This window comes from Nycticebus coucang, chromosome 18, assembly GCF_027406575.1.
Source record: "Nycticebus coucang isolate mNycCou1 chromosome 18, mNycCou1.pri, whole genome shotgun sequence".
Lineage (NCBI taxonomy): Eukaryota > Metazoa > Chordata > Mammalia > Primates > Lorisidae > Nycticebus > Nycticebus coucang.
The window spans coordinates 8,522,026-8,547,808 of NC_069797.1; the positions used below are offsets into that span (position 1 = coordinate 8,522,026).

At 40.1% G+C, this 25,783-nt stretch overlaps 1 protein-coding gene and 1 pseudogene across 1 annotated transcript; both read left to right on the forward strand.

Annotated features, from left to right (window-relative positions):
- The first annotated feature begins 8,328 nt into the window (after nucleotides 1-8,328).
- Nucleotides 8,329-8,889, forward strand: LOC128570252 (barrier-to-autointegration factor-like). The gene has a single exon (XM_053569202.1). The coding sequence runs from the start codon at nucleotides 8,361-8,363 to the stop codon at nucleotides 8,628-8,630; it is 270 nt and encodes an 89-aa protein (XP_053425177.1). The 5' UTR covers nucleotides 8,329-8,360; the 3' UTR covers nucleotides 8,631-8,889.
- A 14,757-nt stretch (nucleotides 8,890-23,646) lies between these two features.
- Nucleotides 23,647-24,750, forward strand: LOC128571001 (mitochondrial fission regulator 2-like; annotated as a pseudogene).
- The last annotated feature ends 1,033 nt before the right edge of the window (nucleotides 24,751-25,783 follow it).

The following is a 25,783-nucleotide window of genomic DNA, read 5'->3' on the forward strand; positions in this document are numbered from 1 at the left end:
GCCTGACTCTTGTCACATGGAACAGGAAAACTTGTTTTAAACTATCAGAGTTTGTCAGCAATATCATTAAACACCCGGCATATCTTCTCACTTGTGACTATTGGATGGTAATGGACCCCACGGTCACACTGTGCCAGCTGCACACAGGGAGAATGCAGGTATTTCAGAGTCAGAGGCCTTATCTGGATGAGTCAGATGTCTTCTCCTGAAGGGGACCCCTGTTCCACTCCAACTCTGGTTGAACCCAATTAACTATACATAGCGTAACCTCTTTAAGGAACTATAAACAGTGGGATATCAAGGAGCCTCTAGAAGAGCAGTTCCCAATCTGTGAGTCACAACCCACAGGAACTGTATTAAAGGCCTGTGGCCAGCAGTGGGGGTGGGAAAAACAGGGCTCACAACCCTGGTGGTATTTTGGAGAAACACTTCAACTCTCTCTTAGCAGCCAGAGGTAGCTGGGCCTCTACTCTGGGGACAGCCACAGGTGAAGCAGATATGGGATGGAATCGCAGACCCCATGAGCAAAGGGTATGCCTGCAGCAATTCCTGCCTAGGCAGGTGCTTGCAGGAGACTGAGACTAGAATACATGCACACAGAGGTGACATGCTTCCAGGGCAGAGCTGAGTCAGAATTGCTGCATTTGTGAGCCCAACATACACCTGGTCTCCAGTTAAGCATAGCAGGAACAAGATGGTGCTTGGCAGCAGCATTAGGCCAAGGCAGAGCAGGAACTGAGAGCCCTTTGTGAGCTCTAATCATGCCTGCCCCAACAAAAAGTGCAACGGAGACAGAGATGCCAGCTCCACAATAATTTGCAAGGCTATGGCACAGGGCAGGGCTGATTCTCAGCTTCTGAAAACTCAAACCACGCCTGGCCCATGGTGGAACACAGCCAGGATAGAAACGCAAACTCCGCCAGAATATAAATGGCAGGAGTATCAGCACTGGGCAGGGCTGGAACTGAGTGACACTCCCCAGCTTCCTTTGAGCACCCAAGATAGTCAGGATTTAGCTCCCCTTGCTAGCTGGTGGCAGAGTATGGCGGCCTGGCTGAGGAGACATTGATCTTCCTGTGACTCTGACAGGCACAGATCCATGGTACATTTGCTTATTGGAGGGAACAGGGTCACAGCCCTGCGAAGATACTATTGGGGTGTGACAGAGGTGCAAGGTGAGGAAGGAGGCATCAAACTCCCTGCAACAAACTCATTTGCTGGGTGGGCCTTTCTGAATCCATGGAGCACCAGAGTGAGCCACACCTGAGCTGCCAGCATACCCCTGCAATCTAGTTGCTGGAGACCTATTGAACTCTCCCATTTGAGAGTTGGTGCTGACTGGGACAATTGGTGTGGAACTCTTGAGCTTGGACACTCACCTGAAGACCCCAAGCTGAGACTTCAATCCAGAGTCACTGATTCACTAGGATTTGACAGAGACTAGCTGAATACAAGACAGAGTTACCTAGCCCCACCACACTAAGCAGGTCCCCAGAGTCACAGGCTATAGTACTGTATGGGCTCTTTGCAAAGCTGTAGGGGAAAAGCTGCAGTCCCCAGTCCCAGCTCTCTGGCAAAGAGCTGGTCAATCAGTATTCCAGCCCCCAGTACAATTTCATGTTACCTGCTCATCTAGCCAAATGGTGAAAAATAATCATGGGGCAGAATCAGTGGAAAAACTCTGGCAACAAGAATAATCAGAAAAGATCAACTCCCCTAAGGAACAACAAGGTGGACACACCAGAAGATCCCATTCCTAAACAAATGGATGAAATGTCAGATATCGAGTTTAGAATTTGGATGTCAAATAAGATTAACAGAATAGAAGTAAAGTCGGAACTAGAAATTCTAGGAATAATTCAAAAGTAGTTAAAGAATTCAATGATTCAAAGACAAAATCACCAAAGATTTTGACACATCGAGAAAAGAATTTGCAGCCCTCCAAAACTTGAGAAATACAGTAGAATTCCTCAGTAACAGAATGGAGCAGGCAGAAGAAAGGATTTCTGACATTGAAGACAAAGGTTTTAAATGATCCCAAATGCTCAAAGAGGAAAAGAAGTGGAGAGCAAAAATGGATCATTCTCTCAGAGAGCTGTGGGACAATTCCAAGAAAACAAACATTCACCTTATAGGAATTCCTGAACCTAACGAGATTGTTTCAAAAGATCTAGACGCTCTACTCCAAGAGATAATTGAAGAGAACTTCCCAAATATGGCAAGAGATTCTGAAGTTCACATAGCAGCCAGTTTCTCAACCCCAGCATGACTCAACCCAAATAAAGCATCTCCCAGACACATTGTAATTAACTTTGCCAAAGTTAATATGAAGAGAAAATTCTGCAAGCAGTCATTCATAAAAAAACCATAACCTACAAGGGGAAGAATATTAGAATGACTGCAGATCTCTCTACAGATATTTTTCAAGCCAGAAAAGGATGGTCATTGACCTTTAACCTCCTAAAGCAAAACAATTTTCAACCCAGGATCCTGTATCCAGCTAAACTGAGTTTCATTTATGATGGAGAAATTAAATACTTTATTGACATTCACATGCTGAAGAAATTTGCCATAACTAAACCAGCTCTCCAGGATATTCTCAGACCCATCCTCCATAATGACTAGCACAATGCTGTACCACCAAAGTAAACTCACTCAGAAACTTTTGACCTAATCCCAACTTCCACAATAGTGAAAGAATTAAAAATGTCCACTGGACTTTTGAAAAACTCGACACTCAAAATACTTCCAGGCCAATCAATAATCTCAATTAATGTGAATGGCTTAAATTGTCCTATAAAGAGGCACAGGTTGGATGACTGGATACAAAAACAAAGGCCAGATATCTGCTGCATACAAGAATCTCATCTTACCTTAAAGGATAAATATAGACTCAGGGTGAAGGAGTGGTCATCTATAATTCAGGCAAATGGAAATCAGAAAATAGCAGGTGTTGCAATACAATAGGCTTTAAACCAACAAAAGTAAGGAAAGATAAGGATGGTCACTTCATATTTGTTAAGGAAAACAATCAACATGATGAGATTTCAAATATTAACCTTTATGTCCCCAACCAGAATGCTCCTCAATTTATAAAAGAGACCCAACAGACATGAGCAACTTGATTTACTCCAGCACTATAACAGTTAGAGATTTTAAAACCTCTTTGGCAGTGTTGAATAGATCCTTCACTAAGAAATGAAGCAAAGGAGTTTTAGGCTTAAAATTAACCACTCAACAATTGGATTTGACAAACATCTAAAGAACAAGTCATCCTAACAAAACTGAATACACATTCTTCTCATCAGTCCATGGAACATACTCCAAAATTGATTACAACTTGGGTCACAAGTCTAACCTCAGAAAATTTAAAATAATAGAAATTTTACATTGTATCTTCTCAAACCACCATGGAATAAAAGTTGAACAACAGCAATCTGCGTACTCACACAAAGATATGGAAACTAAATAACCGTATGCTGAATGATAGCTGGGTCATAGATGAGATTAAGAAAAAAATTACCAAATTTTTCGAACAAAGTGATAATGAAGACACAAATTATCAGAACCTGTGGGATATTGCAAAGGCAGTCCTAAGAGGGAAATTTATACTATTGCAAGCCTTCCTTCAGAGAACAGAAAGAGATGAAATCAACAACTTAACAGGACATCTTCAGCAACTGGAAAAGGAAGAACATTCCAATTACAAACCCAGAAGAACAAAAGAAATAACCAAAATTGGAGCAGAATTAAATGAAATCAAAAACAAAAGAATTATACAACAGATCAATAAATCAAAAGGTTGGTTTTCTGAAAAGGTCAATAAAGTTGATAAATCTTTGGCTAACCTAACTAGAAATAAAAGAGTAAAATCCCAAATTTTATCAATCAGAAATGACAAAGATGAAATAACAACAGACTCCTCAGAAATTCAAAAAATTCTTAATGGGGTGGCACCTATAGCTCAGTGAGTAGGACACCGGCCCCGTATACCGAGGGTGGTGGGTTGAAACCTGACCCTTGCCAAACTTCAACAAAACAATAGCCAGGCATTGTGGTGGGCACCTGTAGTCCCACCTATTCAGGAGGCTGAGGCAAGAGAACTGCTTAAGCCCAGAAGGTTGCTGTGAGCTGTGTGATACCACAGCACTCTGAGGAGTATGATAAAGTGAGACTTTCTCTACAAAAAAAAAAAATCCTTAATGAATAGTACAAAAAAAATCTATTCTCAGAAATATGAAAGTCTGAAAGAAATTGACCAATACTTGGAAGCACATCACCTTCCTACACTTAGCCAGAATGAAGTGGAAATGTTGAACAAGCTTATATCAAGTTCTGAACTAGCTTCAACTATACAAAATTTCTCCAAAAAGAAAAGCCTGGGACCAGATAGCTTCACATAGGAATTTTACCAAAACTTTAAAGAGGAACTAGTACCTATATTACTTAACTTTTTCCAAAACATAGAAATAGAGGAAACACTTTCCAACACATTCTACCAAGCAAATATCACCCTGATCCCCCAAACAGGAAAAGACCCAACAAGAAAAGAAAATTATAGACCAATACCTCTAATGAATATTGATGCAAGAATATTCAATAAGATCCTAGCAAACAGAATCCAGCAACACATCAAACAAATTATACACTATGACCAAGTAGGTTTTATCCCAGGGTCTCAAGGTTGGTCAATATACATAAATCTTTAAATATAATACATCTCGTAAACAAATTAAAAAAACAAATGTTATATGATTCTTTCAATTGATGCAGTAAAAGCTTTTGAAAATTAATATCCAGCATCCTTTTATGATCAGAACACTTAAGAAAATAAGTATAGAAGGGACATTTCTTAAACTGATAGAGGCCATCGACAGCAAACCCACTGTGAACATTATATTGAATGGAGTAAAACTGACAACAGTTTCACTCATATCAGGAACCAGGCAAGGTTGTCCTCTGTCTCCACGCTTTTTAACATTGTAATTAAAATATTAGCCATTGTGATCAGGCAAGAGAAGGCGATCAAGGATATCCATATAGGATCAGAGGAGATCAAACTTTCACTCTTTGCAGATGATATGATCGTCTGGGAAAACCCCAGGGACTCAGCTAGAAAACTCTTAGAAGTGATCAAGGAATACAGCAGTGTCTCAGGATACAAAATCAATACTCACAAATCACTAGCATTTATATATACCAACACAAGTCAAGCTGAAAAAACAGTCAAGGACTCTATTCCTGTTACAGTAGTACCAAAGAAGATGGAATATCTAGGAGTTTACCTAACAAAGGACGTGAAAGATCTCTATAAAGAGAACTATGAAACTCTGAGAGAAGAAATAGCTGAAGATGTTAACAAATGGAAAAACATACCATGCTCATTGCTGGGAAGAATCAACATTATGAAAATGTCCATACTACCCAAATCAATCTACTAAATCTAATCTTTAATAGCAATCCCTATTAAAGCACGTCTGTCATACTTTAAAGATCTGGAAAAATTAGTACTTCATTTCATATGGAAACAGAAAAAACATTGAATAGGCAAGACATTACTCATAAATAAAAATAAATCGGGAGGAATCACACTACCAGACTTCAGACTATGCTATAAATCTATAGTGATCATAACAGTATGGTATTGGCACAAAAATAGAGTGGGAGATATATGGAACAGAATAGAGAACCAAGAGATGAACCCAGACACTTATTGTCATTTGATCTTTGATAAGCCTATCAACAGTATAAATTTGGGGAATGATTCCCTATTTAACAAATGGTTCTGGGTGAACTGGCTGGCAACTTGTAGAAGACTAAAACTGAACCCATACATTTCACCATTAACAAAAATTGACTTTCACTGGAAAAAAGACTTAAATTTAAGACAGAAAAATGAAACTATAAAGATTCTTGGAGGGAAGGCAGGGGAAACACTTGAAGAAATTGGCCTGGGAGAACACTTTATGAGAAGGAGCCCCCAGGCAATTGAAGCTATACCAAAAATACATTACGTGGATCTGATCTAACTAAAAAGCTTCTGCACTGCCAAAGAACACATAAGTAAAGCAAGTAGACAGCCCTCTGAATGGGAGAGGATATTTGCAGGTTATGTTTCTGACAAAGGTTTGATAACCAGAATCCACAGAGAACTCAAACTTATCAATAACAAAAGACAAGTGATCCCATTTCATTGTTGGCAAGAGGCTTGGACAGAAGCTTCTCTGAAGAAGACAGGCAAATGGTCTACAAACACATGAAAAATGCTCATTTTCTTTAATCATCAGAGAAATGCAAATCAAAACCACATTGAGATATCATCTAACTCCAATTAGAGTATCCCACATACCAAAATCCCAAAACTACAGATGTTGGCATGGATATGGAAAAAAGGGAACACTTCTGCACTGCTGGTGGAAATGCAAGCTAATATGTTCCATTTGGAAAGAAGTTTCAAGAACACTTAGTGATCTAAATTAGACCTACTGTTTGATCCTGCAATTCCTCTACTAGGCATATATCCAAAAGACCAAAAATCCCTTTGCAACAAAGATTTGCACCAGATTGTTCATTGCAACTCAATTCATAATTACCAAGTCATGAAAGAATCCCAAGAGCCATCAATCCATGAATGGATTAATAAATAGTGGTATATGTATACTACGGAACATTATGCAGCCTTAAAAAAGATGGAGACTTGGCTCAGCGCCTGTAGCTCAAGCTGCTAAGATGCCAGCCACCTACACTAGAGCTTGCCAGTTTGAATCCAGACCGAGCCTGGCAAACAACAATGACAATAACAATCAAAAATTGGCAGGTGTTGTGGTGGGCACCTGTAGTCCCAGCTTCTTGGGAGGTTGAGGCAAGGGAATCACTTGAGCCCAAAAGTTGGAGGTTGCTGTGAGCTATGATGCCATGGCACTCTACCCAGGGAGATAGCTTGAGGCTCTGTCTCAAAAAAAAAAAAAAAAAAAAGATGGTGATTTCACCTCTTATGTGTTTATATGGATGGAGCTGGAAAATATTCTTCTTCTTTTTTTTTTTTTTACACTTCTATTTATGTTTATATTGTAATACACTTTGTACACTCTGGGAAAGAGGAGGTGAAGCAATACTATATACTCCCTTAAAATTGCTCCATGGCCATGCTCAGTGTACCCTAGTGGCCCGTTTTTTTTGTTTTTTTCTTATCTATGATCGCTTGAACCATTTTGAACTTTCCTGGCTTGAGGTCCTAATGCCCCAATTCACTCCCTTCCTTTTTTTTTATTATTGGGGATTAACTGAGGGTACAATAAGCCAGGTTACATCGATTGAAAATATTCTTCTTAGTAATGTATCTCAAGAATGGAAAAAAAATATTCAATGTACTCAACATTTTTATGAAACCAATTTATAATTACTCACATTTTCTTATGAAAGGTAGATCATAACTATAGCCTAGGATGAAGGAGAGAAAGAGAGGAGGATGGGAGGGGGAAAGTTTCAATAGAGGGAGAGTAAATGGTGGGACTATACATGTGGAGCATATTGTAAGAGTACAAGTCAAATCTAACAAGTATAGAACAGAAATGTCTTAACACAATAATTAAGGTGAAAGCTATATTAATTAGTTTGATATAACCAATCCAAATTGTATATTAAAAAATCAACACATTGTAGCCCACAAAACATAAGTGTTTTTATGATCTATGTGTATATGACTTAATAAAGGGAAAAAAAAATTAAAAAGGGCCGTGGCATTAGGAAGGTTGAGAACCACTGCTCTAGAGTGTTCAGCTTCAGAAAAGGGGACCTCCAATTCTATAAACACTCTTAGATGTTTCCTCCTGCCAAAACAGATTTACAGTAAGAAACCCAAGACACATAGGGTGTAACTAATTTATGACTGTAAGAGGACATGGCCATTATAAAAACAGCTCAGACTCATAGGCAGGTCAGGCTGAGATGAGCAAAGATGCAAAGATTCAGGGAGTGTCAAGCACTTAGGAAGAACAAATTCTTTTTTTTTATAGAGTCTCACTATGTTCCCCTCAGTAGAGTGCTGTTGTTGTGTCACAGCTCACAGCAACCTCAAACTCCTGGGATTAAGTGACTCTCTTGCCTCAGCCTTCGAAGTAGATGGGATTATAGGCACCCACCACAACACATTGCTATTTTTGTTGTTATTGGAGCTGTCTTTGTTTAGCTGGTGTGGGCCAGGTTCGAACCCGCCACCCTCGGTTCATGTGGCCAGTGCTGTAACCACTGTGCTATAGCTACTGAGCCAGGAAGAACAAATTCTAAAAGTTCCACTATTGGGTTAAGAGAACAGGAAAATTGGTTACGGGAACTGGAGGTGCTGATTAAACCTGATCAAGATGACAACCTCCCAAAAGCACCGAGACTTCGTGGCAGAGCCCATGGGGGAAAAGCCAGTGGGGAGCTTAGCTGGGATTGGTGAAGTCCTGGGAAAGAAGCTGGAGGAAAGGGGCTTTGACAAGGCATATGTGGTCCTTGGCCAGTTCCTGGTGTTAAAGAAAGATGAAGACCTCTTCCGGGAATGGCTGAAGGACACAAGTGGCGCCAATGCTAAGCAGTCCCGAGATTGCTTTGGATGCCTCCGAGAGTGGTGTGACGCCTTCTTGTGATGCTCTCTAGGGATCCCTCAATCCCCAAACCCAGCATTTAGTCTCCAGAATTTGCAGCTGAGTGGGGACTCCTTCCTTGTCCTCTACAAAGGAAAAGATTGCTATTGTAGTCACCTCCAATGTACTCCAGGGTCTTTTGGGAGTTTTCTCCCTTCACCATTTCAACTTATTGGAATTCTTTTGCACTTGCATGCATCTCCCTTTTCCTTCCCCTACTGGTTCCATGTTAGCAGTTACCAGCTTTCCTGAGTGGATTCCTGGCCCCTTCCTGCCACGCCCACGGCACCACAGCCGTAGTGAGGCGGTGCTGTCCACATTATAGAACGACGGGAAGGTGGTTTGTGCTCCCCGGAGCTTTGCCCCCAGCGCCCCCAGTATGCACAGCATCAGAAATGTTGCCTAGCATACTCAGTTACCCGCTTAAGTTTAAAGATTGTGGCGTCTACTCATGTGTTTGTCATCCTGTACCAGAAGTCTGTTTTGTTCTGATAAATTGTCAATATGTGCTTTCCTAAGAATGAGCACAATGCACTACTAATCCAGATAAAGCACAGCCTTGTGAGCTGCTAAACTCAGTGACACCAACAATGAGCACATAAAGACGTTTTCCCACCAGTGAGCTAAAACGATAAACCCAAGGACATGAAATACAAATTATCTACATAAGTTACAAAGTCACTGAAACACATCCACCCACCATAAAGTCCTGTTCAGAACATCTTGTTTCACCAACTGTCACGCATAATAAAAATCAATAGGAAAAATAATACTTGTCAAGGAATTTACTCTAAATCAAAATTATAATTATCAATAACAATAAGATCAAATAGTAAATGTAAAATTAGTCAAGCATTAACATAAAGAAGATGTCAAGCTGTTCTAAAAAGATAATAAGAAACTGAGATAGGAAGAAGCGGGCAGAGTTGACTAATAACCGCCACCCTCCGGAAGCAGAACGTTAAAACATAACAATGCATGATAAATCACACTTGTAAACACAAAGATAACCCGCGCACGTAAGCAGAAAGATTGCATTATGTAAGCTCTGTAAAAATGTATAAATACCAACATGTGTACCCAGTAAATTTACAGCTGCACACTTTAACCCGTAGTGTGTGTCAGTCTGTCATTTCTTCGCCGATCTCTCGACCTTCCTCGTTCCTTCTCCCTGCACTCCCTCGGACTGAAGGCCACCGACAGGGCGGTCCGTTGCAGGTGGCGCCCGAACAGGGACCTGAAGGACAGGTAATCTTCTCTCTCTTTCTTTCTTTTTCAAGGTTGAGGGCGGCTCTCACCAGGGAGCTGCAGTCCCGCCGGTAAAGGCTGACCGGTTAAGTGTGAGCAATCAGCAGGTACCATGGGGCACACATTAACCAAGGATATTAAAACATACATGGATGCCTCACCAGCGATAGTCCAAAGTATGGCCTATACTGCAGCAATGCAAGGACAGAAATTCAGCGCCTATATTAAAAATACCTTCAATAAGGGAGGTAAGGGGCCGAGAGCTCCTACTAACACTTGCTATAATTATGGCAAGCCAGGACACATGCAGAAGGACTGTAAACAGTCCCATGCCAATAAGCCGAGGGGGGAACCGCCCGGCTTATGCCCTCGTTGTAAGAAGGGGCGACATTAGAGAAATGAATGTAAATCAAAATTTCATAAGAATGGAACCCCCTTAAATAACAAGGGAGACACTGATCCTGAAGATCAGGACGTACAGAGATCAAAAAACTAGATAAGGGCCATTCTCCCAGCCCAGGCCCCAAGGGAGAACAGGCTGTAGCTTGTAACACACAGCCTTTATCTACATTAAATCCTCAAGCCCCTGAATTTACTATTCATGACCTTTCACGGGAGACTCCTGGAAGTACAGGTTTAAATTTAGCAAATGAAAAGAATATCTTATTATCCAAATGGGACGGTGTTACTTTAATCCCCACTGCAATGAAAAGGCAACTTTTATCTGGAACGGTTAGAATTACAATTAGTAGAAGTTCAAATTATACTAAAAACTTTGAAGTTATTCCAGAAGTAGTTAACTCAGATTCAGAAAAGACAACGCAGAAGGAGGCGCCAACAGCTACTACAAGATCTCACCCGCCGCTTGAAGAAAATGAAAGTACACTCGCCGATAACAAACAAAACCACCGGGCGCATTTCCACTGGCTCCAAGACAGCTGAAAAAGCCCAGCAGAGAAGGAAGCTGAGGGCCCCCCCTGCCCTTCGTGGGGCGGGCCTGCCTCCCAAGTGTTACAGCCCCCAGACAGCAACACTGGCAGAATCCCAAGGGTGAGATTTAGAACCTTTATTATTGGCCCTTTACCACTAGTAATTTGTATAAATAAGAAAAATATTTTTACAAACTGAATCTTTGTCAACGAATAAAATTCTTGCCTTTTAAACCTTCTAATTATCAGTTTAGCTGAGTGAATAAGTGACTTCATAGTAAACTGAGATCCTGTTTGGTGAAAAGTAAGTTTTTGAGAGTAAGAGAAATTAAACAGAAAGGAGAACGACATTGTGTAAAGAAAGAATCTTGTGTGATAAATTTTGTCCTGAAACAGAATAGTTATGTAAGAAAGTAAAAGGCAGAGCAAAAGTTCAAGAAAGTTTAGAATGTTTGTAGATGGTCTGTGCAAGTTAAATGAAACTCATAAAAGAGAATTTGTGAAAGAATTTACATGTGATCCAGTTAACTATGTATTTCCTTTAAAATCTTTTAACTTGTAAAAATAACTAATTGTATTGCGTCCTTTAATATTCAACATGATAAACAAGTAAATGTTATGTTAATTATAAAAAAACCTTCTTATGTAATATTACCTGTAAATCTACAAAACAATCCATAGTATGATAATACAGCATTACAAGTGTTAAAAACACTTAATGAATTAATTAGACCTAAGAAATTTGTAACAGCTTTAATTTTAAGCATTGCAGCTTTAATTTCTATAATCACTACTTTTACTGTAGCTACTACAACTTTAGTGCAACAAATGCATACAGCATACTATGTCAATACTCTTAACAATAATATAACTTTAACATTAATGACACAAGCTAATATAGATAATAAGCTTAAAACTAAATTAAATGTATTAAAAAGGGTAGTCTTAACTTTAGATCAAAACATTAAGTACATACAACAGAAACTACAAACAAAATGTCACTCAGCATTTCAAGCCATTTGCATTACACCTTTACCATATAATGTATCTAACTCATGGAACAAAGTACAAACACATCTTCAAAGTGTCTAGAGAGACAATAATATAACACATAATTTACACAGCCTACAACAAGATATTACAGCCATGAGTCAAGCTCATTTACCAATAACTTCTCTTAACACATTAGCTCAATCCTTAACTAATGGGTTTAGAACACTCAATCCTCTTAACTGGATCCAGTATATTGTGCTCATAACCATTATTGGTTGTCTGTCATTTTGTGTTGTGTTACTGTTACCATGTCTCATACAGTGTCTGTTTTCTTCTATTAACTCTATACGCCAAGAAATCTTTGAACTGCGATTTAAAAACAAAAAAGGGGGAAATGCCGCGCCCACGGCACCACAGCCGTAGTGAGGCGGTGCTGTCCGCGTTATAGAATGACGGGAAGGTGGTTTGTGCTCCCCGGAGCTTTGCCCCCAGCGCCCCCAGTATGCACAGCATCAGAAATGTTGCCTAGCATACTCAGTTACCCGCTTAAGTTTAAAGATTGTGGCATCTACTCATGTGTTTGTCATCCTGTACCAGAAGTCTGTTTTGTTCTGATAAATTGTCAATATGTGCTTTCCTAAGAATGAGCACAATGCACTACTAATCCAGATAAAGCACAGCCTTGTGAGCTGCTAAACTCAGTGACACCAACAATGAGCACATAAAGACGTTTTCCCACCAGTGAGCTAAAACGATAAACCCAAGGACATGAAATACAAATTATCTACATAAGTTACAAAGTCACTGAAACACATCCACCCACCATAAAGTCCTGTTCAGAACATCTTGTTTCACCAACTGTCACGCATAATAAAAATCAATAGGAAAAATAATACTTGTCAAGGAATTTACTCTAAATCAAAATTATAATTATCAATAACAATAAGATCAAATAGTAAATGTAAAATTAGTCAAGCATTAACATAAAGAAGATGTCAAGCTGTTCTAAAAAGATAATAAGAAACTGAGATAGGAAGAAGCGGGCAGAGTTGACTAATAACCACCACCCTCCGGAAGCAGAACGTTAAAACATAACAATGCATGATAAATCACACTTGTAAACGCAAAGATAACCCGCGCACGTAAGCAGAAAGATTGCATTATGTAAGCTCTGTAAAAATGTATAAATACCAACATGTGTACCCAGTAAATTTACAGCTGCACACTTTAACCCGTAGTGTGTGTTAGTCTGTCATTTCTTCGCCGATCTCTCGACCTTCCTCCTTCCTTCTCCCTGCACTCCCTCGGACTGAAGGCCACCGACAGGGCGGTCCGTTGCACCTTCCCTCACCCCCACCTTTAATCTTCTGTCTGTTTGATGCCATTTGGCTCCATTTTGGGCAGAACAGTCACTGTCCTTATAAAGTTTTTAGATCAATAAAGTCAGTGGCCTTCAAAAAAAAAAAAGAGAGAGAGAACAGGAAAATCAAATTGATGAGGCAATTGTAGCTGTGTTGGAAGATCTCAGAGATCCAACAAACGTGTTCCCAAGCAACAACAGCAATAATAACCAAATGGGATTTAATTAAACTGAAAAGCTTCTGTATAGCTAAGTAAGGAGACAACAACCAAAAAGAAATAGACAACCTACCCAATGGGAAAGGATATTTGCATATTTTGAATCAGACAAAAGCTTAATAACTAGAATCTATACAGAACTTAAATTAATCCACAAAAAGAAAATCAACAATCCCATACATCAATGGGGAAGAGAGATGAACAGAATCTTCTCTAAAGAGGACAGATGAATGGCTAGCAAACATATGAAAAAAAGCTCATCATCCCTATTTATTAGAGAAATGCAAATTAACACCATCCTGAGATATCATCTAACCCCAGGAAGAATGGCCTATATCACAAAATCTCAAAACTGCAGATGCTGGCACAGATGCAGAGAGAAAGGAACACTTTTACACTGCTAGTGGGACTGCAAACTAATACATTTTTGGAAGGAAGTATGGAGAAATCTCAAAGAACTCAACATAGACCTCCTGTTTTATCCTGTAGTTCCATTACTGGGCATCTATCCAGAAGGAAAAAAAAACCCCTTTTATTATAAAGACACTTGTACTAAAATGTTTATTGCAGCTCAATTTACAATCACAAAAATGTGGAAACAGCCTAAATGCCCCACAACCCAGGAATGGATTGGCAAGCTGTGGTTATATGTATACCATGGAATACTACTCAGCCATTTAAAAAATGGAGATTTTGCAGCATTTGTATTAACCTGAATGTATTAATCCTGATGCTTCTTAGTGAAGCATCACAGGAATGGAGAACCTTGAATCCTATGTATTCAACTTTGATATGAGGACAATTAATGACAATTAATGACATGGTGGGGCATGGGGGAAGGGAAGAGCAGACAGAGAGAGAAGGAGGGAAGGGGTGAGAGAAAGGAAAAGAAAAAAAGAAAATAGTGACTAATTCTCACATAAATTGGATTTAATTTTGACCAAAGTATATTACTTGAACATTAATTTTTAATTCAACTTGCTAATATGTTGTTCAGGATATTGCATCCTCATTTATAAGAGGAATATGTTTGTAATTTCCCTTTATAATAATATTTTTTTCCAATTTTAATATCAGGTATATCCAGATGAAGCAGAATGATTTTGAAGTATTTCTTCTTCTTCTATTGTCTATAAGATTTTGCATAGGTTGAGATTAAAGATGGCAGCTGAGTATCAGCTTCCCTGAAACTGGGCACAGTGAGTTTGGGGAGATAAGACTCCAGGCATCTCTGGCTGGTGGGATCTGCCTATAATCATCCCTTTGAGGATACAGGGAGTCAGCAAGGGACTTCTGGACCCCAAGAGGAGGACAAAAACAGTGGAAAACTGGCAAGTGGTTGCATATGTTTGATAAACCTAATCCTGCTGGCAACCATAAGTACAAGCAACAGTGAGACTGCTAACCGGAAAGGCCTTACCTGTGAACTGTTTCAGTGTTTTTGGACTTGGAACTCAGAACTGCCTTGGGGAGAGCTTGAGCAGGAGTGTGGAGAACTTTGGGCATTGTCTGGGGCCCCAGACTGAGCTGCTGAGCTGGGCCGCTGGGAGCCATTGGGAGAGAACTGCTCCAGCAAGCTCCAACTTCAGGGTCCCAGAGCAAGGACTGGGCAGGACCTAATAACCTAATGACTGAGCAGTCTAAAGGCGGGGACTGAGCCGCCTTACAGCCTTAACCCTTAGAGGCAGAGTGAGGCAGTTTTGGCACACCAGAGCCTTGGGATGTTGCCCTGGGTAGAGTGCTGTGGTGTCACAGCCCATAGCAACCTCAAATTCCTGGGCTTGGTGCCGCCCAGACCTCCATAAGAGCTGTGCCGCAACCCCCGACCTGCACCCACCGGACCTCCGCATGCCCTGACCAGGAACTGCGGGAGCTGCACAACACTGCATCCTCCCTCCTGCACCCTCTCTGCTTCCACACTGGCCCACTCATCTGGCTAGGGATACTGGTAGCCCTGTGCCCTCTGGAGCCCTCCCTGCCTCTGTGCAGAGCCCTTCTCCTGGCCAGAGACTGCTAGAGCCCTGGGCTCTCTGTGCCAAAGTCACTGGGCACCAGGCACTCCCAGAACTGTGTGCACCACCTCCCGCCATGTTGCTGGATCTGGGTGTGTCACACACCAGTGCTGCTCCCAGAACCAGAACTCCCTAGCTGGAGCAGCCCCAGAGGAACTATGCAGGGTCACTCCCTACAAAGATCCAGCAAGAATAGAGTGATCCCACTGGGGTCTAATCTTGGAGAGACAACTCCCCAACTCTGAGGATGGCAAGAGGCAACAGTGAAAGACAATCATGAGGTCAAATCAACAGAGAAAACTCTGGCAATATGAATAATCAGAGTAGATAAACTCCCCCAAGGATAAATGGGGCAGACACAGAACAAGATCCCATGCACAAACAAATAGCTGAGATGTCAGAAATCAAATTCAGAATCTGGATAGCGAATAAGATTGAATTAGAACTCCAAGCAGTAACCCAAAAGATATCTCAAGAATTCAACAAATTCAAAGACCAAATAACCAAAGATTTTGACACATTGACACAAGAAGTTGCATCCATCAAAAATCTGAGAAACACAGTAGAATCCCTCAGTAACAGAATGGAATAAGCAGAAGAAAGGATTTCTGACATTGAAGACAAAGTTTTTGAACGCTCCCAAACTCTCAAAGAGGAAGAAAAATGGAGGGCAAAAACAGATCACTCTCTCAGAGAGCTCTGGGATAATCAGAAGAAAAACAATATTCGACTTATTGGGATTCCCGAAAGTGACGAAGTGGCTTCACAAGGCACAGAGTTTCTTCTCCATGAGATTATGAAGGAGAACTTTCCAGAAATGCCAAGAGATTCTGAAATTCAGATAGCAGACAGTTTCAGAACTCCAGCACAACTCAACCTGAATAAGACATCTCCCAGACACATCATAATCAATTTCACTAAAGTTAATATGAAGGAGAAAATTCTGAAAGCTGTCAGATAAAGAAAACCATTACCTAAAAGGGGAAGAATATTAGAATAACTGCAGATCTCCCTGCTGAAACCTTTCAAGTAAGAAGAGGATGGTCATTGATTTTAATCTCCTAAAACAAAATAACTTTCAACCCAGGATCCTCTACCCAGCTAAACTGAGTTTCATTTATGACAGAGAAATTAAATACTTCAATGACATTCACATGTTGAAGAAATTTGCCATAACTAAACTAGTTCTCCAGGGTATTCTCACACCTATCCTTCATAAAGACCAGCACAATCCTCCACCAGAAAAGTAAACCCACCCAGAAAATTTTGATCACATTTCAACATTGACAGTCGCAAAAGGATTAAAAATGTCCACTGGACTCTTGAAAGGCTTATGAATATTCTCAATTAATGTGAATGGTTTAAACTGTCCTCTAAAGAGGCACAGGTTGGCAGACTGGATACAAAAACTCAAGCCAGATCTCTGCTGCATACAAGAATTGCATCTTACATTAAAAGACAATTACAGACTCAAGGTGAAGGGATGGTCATCTATATTCCAGGCAAATGGAAAGCAGAAAAAAGCAGGCATTGCAATCCTGTTCACAGATGCAATAGGCTTTAAACCAACAAAAATAATTAAAGATAAGGATGGACACTTCATATTTGTTAAAGGTAATACTCAATATGAGATCTCAATTATTAATATTTATGCACCCAACCAGAATGCACCTCAATTTTTAAGAGAAACTCAAATAGGCATGAGCAACTCGATCTCCTCCACTTCCATAGTAGTTGGGGATTTCAACACCCCTTTAGCAGTGCTGGACAGATCCTCCAAAAATAAATAAAATAAAGCAAATAAATTTTAGATTTAAACTCAACCATTCAACATCTGGACTTAACAGACATCTACAGAACATTTCATCCCAACAAAACTGAATAAACATTATTCTCATCAGCCCACAGAACATACTACAAAATCGACCACATCCTAGGCCACAAATCTAACCTCAGCAAATTTAAAAAAATAGAAATTATTCCTTGCATTTTCTCAGACCATCATGGAATAAAAGTTGAACTCAATAACAACAGGAACCTGCATACCCATACAAAAACATGGAAGCTAAACAACCTTATGATGAAGGATGGAAGGGTTATAAACGAGATTAAGAAGGAAATCACCAAATTTTTGGAACAAAACAACAATCAAGACACGAATTACCAGAACGTCTGGGATACCACAATGGTAGTCCTTATAGGGAAATTTAGAGCACTGCAAGCCTTCCTTAAGAAAATGGAAAGAGAGGAAGTTAATAACTTAATGGGACATTTAAAGCAACTGGAGTAGGAAGAACACTCCAACCCCAAACCCAGCAGAAGAAATGAAATAACCAAAATCAGAGCAGAACTAAATGAAATTGAAAACAAAAGAATCATACAACAGATCAATAAATTCAAAGTTGTTTTTTTTTTAATGATAAAATAGATAAACCTTTGGCCAACCTACCCAGGAAAAAAAGAGTAAAATCTCTAATTTCATCAATCAGAAATGCTAACAATGAAATGACAACAGAACCCCTTAGAAATTCAAAAAATCCTTAACGAATACTACAAGAAAATCTACCCTCAGAAATATGAAAATCTGAAAGAAATTGACCAATACCTGGAGGTATACCACCTACCAAGACTTAGCCAGAACAAAGTGGAAATGTTGAACAGGCCTATATCAAGTTCTGAAATAGCATCAACTATACAAAATCTCCCTAAAAGAAAAGCCCAGGACCAGATGGCTTTACATCAGAATTCTACCAAACCTTTAAAGAAGAACTAGTACCTATTCTACTAAACCTCTTCCAAAACCTATTCCAAAAAGAAGGAATATTACCCAACACAATCTACAAAGCAAACACCACCTTTATCCCCAAACCGGGGAAAGACCCAACAAGAAAAGAAAATTATAGACCAATATCACTAATGAATATTGATGCCAAAATACCCAATAAGATCCTAACAAACAGAATCTAACAACACATCAAAAAAATTATACACCATGACCAAATCAGATTTATCCCAGGGTCTCAAAGCTGGTTCAATATATGTAAATCTATAAATGTAATTCAACACATAAACAAACTAAAAAATAAGGACCATATGATTCTTTCAATTGATGCAGAAAAAGCTTTTGATAATATCCAGCATCCCTTCATGATCAGAATACTTAAGACAATTGATATAGAAGGGACATTTCTTAAACTAATAGAGGCCATCTACAGCAAACCCACAGCCAATATCGTATTGAATGGAGTTAAATTGAAATCATTTCCACTTAGATCAGGAACCAGGCAAGGTTGCCCATTGTCTCCATTGCTCTTCAACATTCTAATGGAAGTTTTAGCCATTGCAATTAGGGAAGAAAAGGCAATCAAGGGTATCCACACAGGGTGAGAAGAGATCAAACTTTTACTCTTCGCGGATGCTATGATCATATATCTGGCAACACCAGGGATTCTACTACAAAACTCTTAGAAGTGATCAAGGAATACAGCAATGTCTCAGGCTACAAAATCAACATCCATAAATCTGTAGCCTTTATATATACCAACAATAACCAAGCTGAAAAAACAATCACGGACTCTATTCCTTTCACAGTAGTCCCAAAGAAGAGGAAATATTTGGGAGTATACCTATCAAAGGACGTGAAAGATCTCTACAAAGAGAACCATGAAACTTTAAGAAAAGAAATAGCTGAAGATGTTAACAGATGGAAAAACATACCATTCTCATGGCTGGGAAGAATCAACATTGTTAAAATGTCCATACTACCCAAAGCAATATATGATTTTAATGCAATTCCTATTAAAGCCCCATTATCATATTTTAGAGATCCTGAAAAAATACCACTTCATTTTACATGGAATCAGAAAAAAACTCGAATAGCCAAAACATTACTTTGCAATAAAAAAAAAAAAGCAGGAGGAATCAGGCTACCAGACCTGAGACTGTACTATAAATCAATAGTGATCAAAACAGCATGGTACTGGCACAAAAACAGAAAAGTAGATGTCTGTAACAGAATAGAGAACCAAGAGATGAATCCAGCTACTTACCGTTATTTGATCTTCGACAGGCCAATTAAAAACATTCAGTGGGGAAAAGATTCCCTATTTAACAAATGGTGCTGGGTAAACTGGCTGGCAACCTGCAGAAGATTGAAACTGGATCCACACCTTTCACTGTTAACTAAGATAGACTCTCACTGAATAAAAGATTTAAACTTAAGACATGAAACTATAAAAATACTTGAAGAAAGTGTAGGGAAAACCCTTGAAGAAACTGGCCTGGGTGAATATTTTATGAGAAGAACTCCCCAGGCCATTGAAGCAGTATCAAAAATACACTACTGGGACCTGATCAAACTAAAAAGCTTCTGCACAGCCAAGACACAGTAAGTAAAGGAAGCAGACAGCCCTCAAAGTGGGAGAAAATACTTGCAGGTTATACTTCCGATAAAGGTCTAATAACCAGAATCCACAGAGAACTCAAATGTATTAGCAAGAAAAGAACATGTGACCCCATCTCAGAATGGGCAAGGGATTGAAGAGAAACTTTTCTAAAGAAGACAGACGCATGATTTACAAACACATGAAAAAAAGCTCATCATCCTTAATCATCAGAGAAATGCAAATCAAAACTACTTTGAGATATCACCTAAGCCCAGTAAGAGTAGCCCACATAACAAAATCCCAAAACCAGAGATATTGGCGTGGATGTGGAGAAAAGGGCACACTTCTACACTGCTGGTGGGAATGTACACCAATAGGTTCCTTCTGGAAGGATGTTTGAAGAATACTTAAAGACCTAAAAATAGACCTGCCATTTGATCCAGTAATTCCTTTACTAGGTTTATACTCAGAAGACCAAAAGTCACAATATAACAAAGACATCTCTACCAGAATGTTTATTGCAGCCCAATTCATAATTGCCAAGTCATGGAAGAAGCCCAAGTGTCCATCGACCCACGAATGGACTAGCAAATTGGGGTACATGTATAACATGGAATATTATGCAGGCTTAAAGAAAGATGGAGACTTTACCTCTTTCATGTTTACATGGATGGAGCTGGAACTTATTCTTCTTAGCAAAGTATCTCAGGAATGGAAGAAAAAGTATCCAATGTACTCAGCTCTGCTATGAAGCTAAATTATAGCTTTCACATGAAGGCTATAACCCAACTATAGCACAAGATTATGGGGAAAGGGCCAAGGAAGGGTCTATTTTATGAGACTTTGGAAAAAAATAATAAGAAGTTAACTGATGCCTGCATACTGAACGTCAAAGTGAAAGCATTCTATAATAGACATAGTCTTATCTGACAATGTCAATGTTACTTTTTTTGCATTATTATTATTGCTCAATTAAAAAAAGGAAAACAAAACAAAACAAACAAAAATAAATAAAACATGTTCCCAAAACTGAGGAGCTTGGACCAAAGAGAAGAAATTAAGTACTGTGAGATAGCTTTGATTTACTGAAAGCTCTTGTGATAAAATACCTAAAGCCATCATTAACTACATGTGTCAATTATAAGACTGAATAGACTGATTTCAAAAAAGGAAAAAAAATAATGGGAAGCAGCATCCCATTATTATTTATAACTTAGGAAATAGAGAAAGAGAAAAAATTAAGAGACAGAAGATAATAAAGGGCATATCCTCTGAGTCTAAATAATCCAAACAAACAATAAGAAAAGATTCCTAAGTAGAAACTATAAGCAGAAATGTTAAAATATTCTCCTGAAGCAACGATAGATGAAAGAGCAGATAAAAATATAATTATTAATTATGTAGAAATTTTTAAAATGAGAATATCCCAGAAATTATGTAACTACAGTCTAAATTGAGAGGTAAACCTATAACCTCAAATACTTTAATAAATGTAAATATTTAATGTGTTCAATAAGTGGTATGGAAACAATTGGTTAACTATTTAGAGGAAGGTAATTTAAATCTGTACCATGTGCTAGAATAGATTCCAGATGGATTGAAGAATTAAATAAAAATTAAATCATAAAAGCATAAAAAGACTATAAAAGCAAATGTTTCTTAAATTTCAGATTGAAAATGAATGGAAAATAGATTGTATGGATGAGTAATGTACTTAAAAGGCTTAAAGGGTGTACTTTCAAAAGCATCCAGGTGAAAAGTTAAAGTAAGGTAACATAATACAAATAATGGGCCTGAGTTTTGTCCTCTCCTCTTCCTCTTTGGACATGATCTCCTTCACCCTTCGCTCCACCTCCTTCTCCACCAATTACCGGTCCCTGGGCTCAGTCCAGGCACCCAGCTAGAATGTCCATCCAGCAGTGCAGCCAGCATCTTTGCAGGCGCCGGGGGCTTGGGCTCCTGGATCTACGTGTCCCACTCCACCAGCTTACAGGGCAGCTGGGGGTCTGGGGGCCTAGCTATAGGGATGGCTGGGCGTCTGGCGGGCATCTAGACAGAGAAGGAGATCATGCAAGAACTGAACGAACACCAGGTCCCCTACCTGGAGAGAGTGAGGAACCTGGAGACCAATAATCAGAGGCTGGAAACAAAATCTGGGAGAGTGAGGAACCTGGAGACCAATAATCAGAGGCTGGACAGCAAAATCTGGGAAGACCTGGAGAAGAAGGGGCCCCAGGTCAGAGACTGGGCGGTGCATTACTTCAGGATCTGAGGGCTTACATCTTTGCAAATCCTGTGGACAATGCCTGCATCGTTCTGCACAGTGACAATGCCCATCTTGCTGCTGATGACTTTAGAGTCAAGTATGAGACAGAGCTGGCCACACGCCGGTCTGTGGAGAGTGACAACCAAGGGCTCCGCAAGGTCACTGATGACACCAATGTCACTTGGTTGGAGCTGGAGACAGATATCAAGGCTCTCAAGGAGCTGCTCTTCCTGAAGAAGTACCGTAAGGAGGAAGTAAAAGGCCTACAAGTCCAGATTGCCGGCTCCGGGTTGACCTTGGAGGTAGATGCCCCCAAATCCCAGGACCTGAGCAAGATCATGGCAGACATGTGGGCCTAGTAAGACAAGCTGGCTGGAAAGAACGGAGGACAGTTGGACAAGCACTGGTCCCAGCAGGCTGAGGAGAACACCACACTGGTCACTTCACAGTCTGCTGGGGTTGGAGCTTCTGAGATGATGCTCACAGAGCTGAAGCGTTCAGTCCAGTACTTGGAGATGGACCCAGACTCCATAAGAAATCTGATGTCCAGCTCTCTCTCAGGAGAACAGCCTGAGGGGGGTGGAGGTTGGATACACAATGCAGATGGAGCATCTCAAGGGGCTCCTGCTGCATTCGGAGCTAGCACAGACTTGGGCAGAAGGACAGCAACAGGCCCAGCAGTACGAGGCACTGCTGACCATCTAGGTCAAGTGAGAAGCTGATATCTCCACCTACTGCCACCTGCTGGAAGACCGGGAGGACTTCAACCTTGGGGATTTCCTGGACAGCGCAACTCCACGAAAACCAACCAAAAGACCACCACCTGCAGGATGTGGGCAGGAAAGTGGTGTCTGAGACACTGAGGCTGCAGGATTAAGATGCCCTTATGCCAAGAGTTCAGAAGTCACTGGGAAAAAAATACAAATTATGTTAAAATATAACATAATTTAAGACTGTGCAAATAGACAAAATTAGAAATAGTAGACGAATAAATAAAGGAAAGGAAAGCGCCTGTGGCTCAGTGGCTAGGGCACCGGCCTCATATACCAAGGGTGGTGGGTTCGAACCCGGCCCCGCCAAACTGCAACAAAAAAATAGCGGGGCATTGTGGTGGGTGCCTATAGTCCCAGCTACTTGGGAGGCTGAGGCAAGAGAATCACCTAAGCCCAAGAGCTGGAGGTTCTGTGAGCTGTGATGCCATGGGCGCCACGGGACTCTACCAAGAGTGACAAAGTGAGACTCTGTCCCTACAAAAAAAGAAAGAAAGAAAGAAAAGAAAAGAAAAGAAAAAAATAGGTAAAGGGAAATAATGTACTGTTCAAAAAGAAAGCAAAGGAGGCAGAGAGTGATGGCATATGGGACAGACATTTAGCTCATCTCTCTGGGAACAACAGGTGAGAATGATTGGGCTAGATCATTCCCGGCAGGGAACACTGGTGTAGACAGGCAGTTCAGGGTGTGCAACGAAGTGGTGGATTGCTGGACTCTAAGTGTAATCTGAAGCTTCAGAGACTGCCAGAAAAATCTCTGTGCTGTCCAGAGCAGGGGCAAGTGGTACCAAGAGACTGATTATGTTTCCTATAATTTGGTTGTGTATTTGCATCATCAATGTCTCTGATATTGAATATCTTAAGAAAGCTGTTGGAATATTTTGGTGTCCCTATAGACCAGGTTTTTCAGATTTAGGAAAATAAAGACTATGGATCAACTCGGAATATCATTCGTATTACTGGGAAAATGCTTCCATTAGAACCTTGTCAAAGACCTACATTTGAGAAATAATATGTGGGAAAACGAGGAAGAGGAGAAAGCTGAAGATTTCCATCCTTTGCACCTAGTTTGGGATCCACTGTCATCTGCTCTAAGACATAACAAATCACCAAAAAATGATCAGCCTGTAAATGAAGCTGCAATTAAAAAAAAAATAGCTGCTCTTGAAGATGAGCTAGCTTTTCTTTGCTCTCAGATTGCTGTGCTTGTGGAAATGCAGGAACTGAAAAACAGAACAAATGCTAGCTCCTTCGACTTACATGAAGGGCCCATAAGCTTGGGACAGATGCCATCATCGAAGGCTGTTCAGCTGTCTGAGGACCCAGATGAGTTTCCAAGTCCGGCGCTTTCCTTCCCTCCGCCTCCGCTTCCTCCCCAGCGTTCACCCCTCTAGCCTCCGTAGTTTCCTGCCACACAACCCACACTGAATAAGATTTGTGGCTCAGATAACTTAGTGACTGAAATGAACAAACAGCAGCCAGGTGCTAGTAAGACTAACAGCAGTCGTTCAGAAAGCCAGAGAAATAAAAACGTTCTGAACACGTTGGATGTTCTGCAGGATATGAATAAGGTTTAGCTTCGTGCTATTGAACCGTCACCTGGTGGTAGACCCATTCATAAAAGGAAAAGACAAAATTCACAATGGGATCCAGTATCTCTAATATTTCACACACTTAAACAGAAATTTGCCTTCCAAGAAGATGATTCTTTTGAGAAAGAAAATAGATCTTGGGAGTCTTCCCCATTTTCTAGTCCAGAAACTTCAAGGTTTGGACATCACGTTTCGCAGTCAGAAGGATTGAACTGAAGGAGGAACTGGTAAACACAAAGCTGTTGACCAAGTTATCAGCAAGGAGAGTTGTGTCTATGCTTAGAAGAAAAGACTGCAGAAATACACCAGTCAGTCTTGCACTGCATTTCAAAAGTCTTCTCTTCTGTTAAGTGAAGTTAAATGATGTTTGTATTCTGGGATATGTAGATCTTCGATAATAACCTGAAGAGTCTTGACTGTTAATCCCTGTTTTTGGTTTTGAAGAGCCAGGAATTTACTGGCTACTGATAATAGGTGTATGGATTTTTTTCATGTATGTTAATAATATGAATATATTATTTAGCACAAATGCTGAATAGATACTTGGAAACATTCTCCTAAGCAATTATACCTCCTAATTTAACAACCTTTGAATCTTTTAAAAATTGGTAGTGGATCTGATTTACTTCTCTTCTAGCAACTTGGAGATACTCAAGGAAGATAAAATTATACTGTTTTTCATCAAGATAGTCATAGTTTGAATTACATAGGTTGAGCCTTCTAAAACTTCTGAGATGATAAATTGTTCTTTCAAACTGACTTTGTTAAATGGTAAAAGAAAAAAGTCTTGACAAAGTTTTACCTATACTGCTATGTAAATATGTATGCCTGTCAATTTTTGTTCCTTTGGTTCTGTTACATCTATATTCTGTTTCTTTGTAAATAGAGGGTGAAATAAATGTTCCTTTTGAACTTGAAAAAGAAAATCTCTGTGCTGCTGCTGAAGCAGCAGGCGATGGCGGTAACTAGCCCCTCCCCTGTGGAGGATTGCAATTCCCAGTTCATAGGGAAACTAGGTGTTGTGTGGAAAGATTGGTAAAGGGTGGACTCCTGAGCCTGATTTGGTGGTCAGATAGGGGTGCAGTCTGGACCAGCACAGCCGGGGCTAGGTGGCCGGAGAGACATGCAAGCAGGAAGGATCCCAGTCAGGAACCAGACATATATTGAAATTTCGGAAATGGCGACTGCCACAGGCACCTTTTCCCACGGGCCAGGTGTGGCAATTTGAGTCTCACCTGCAGGCAGCCATCCCACCCAAAGCAGGTCCAGGATACCCCGCATTTCACAGGAACTGTTGCAGGGAGAATTTTTGAAACCAGCCTGTGAAGATTTTTTTTTTTTTTTAAGTAGGTGGAATCAACAACTCAGCAGGGTCTAAGTGCC

Coding starts and splice junctions, on each gene's coding strand:
- LOC128570252 (XM_053569202.1), top strand. CDS start 8,361: ATGACAACCTCCCAAAAGCACCGAGACTTCGTGGCAGAGCCCATGGGG.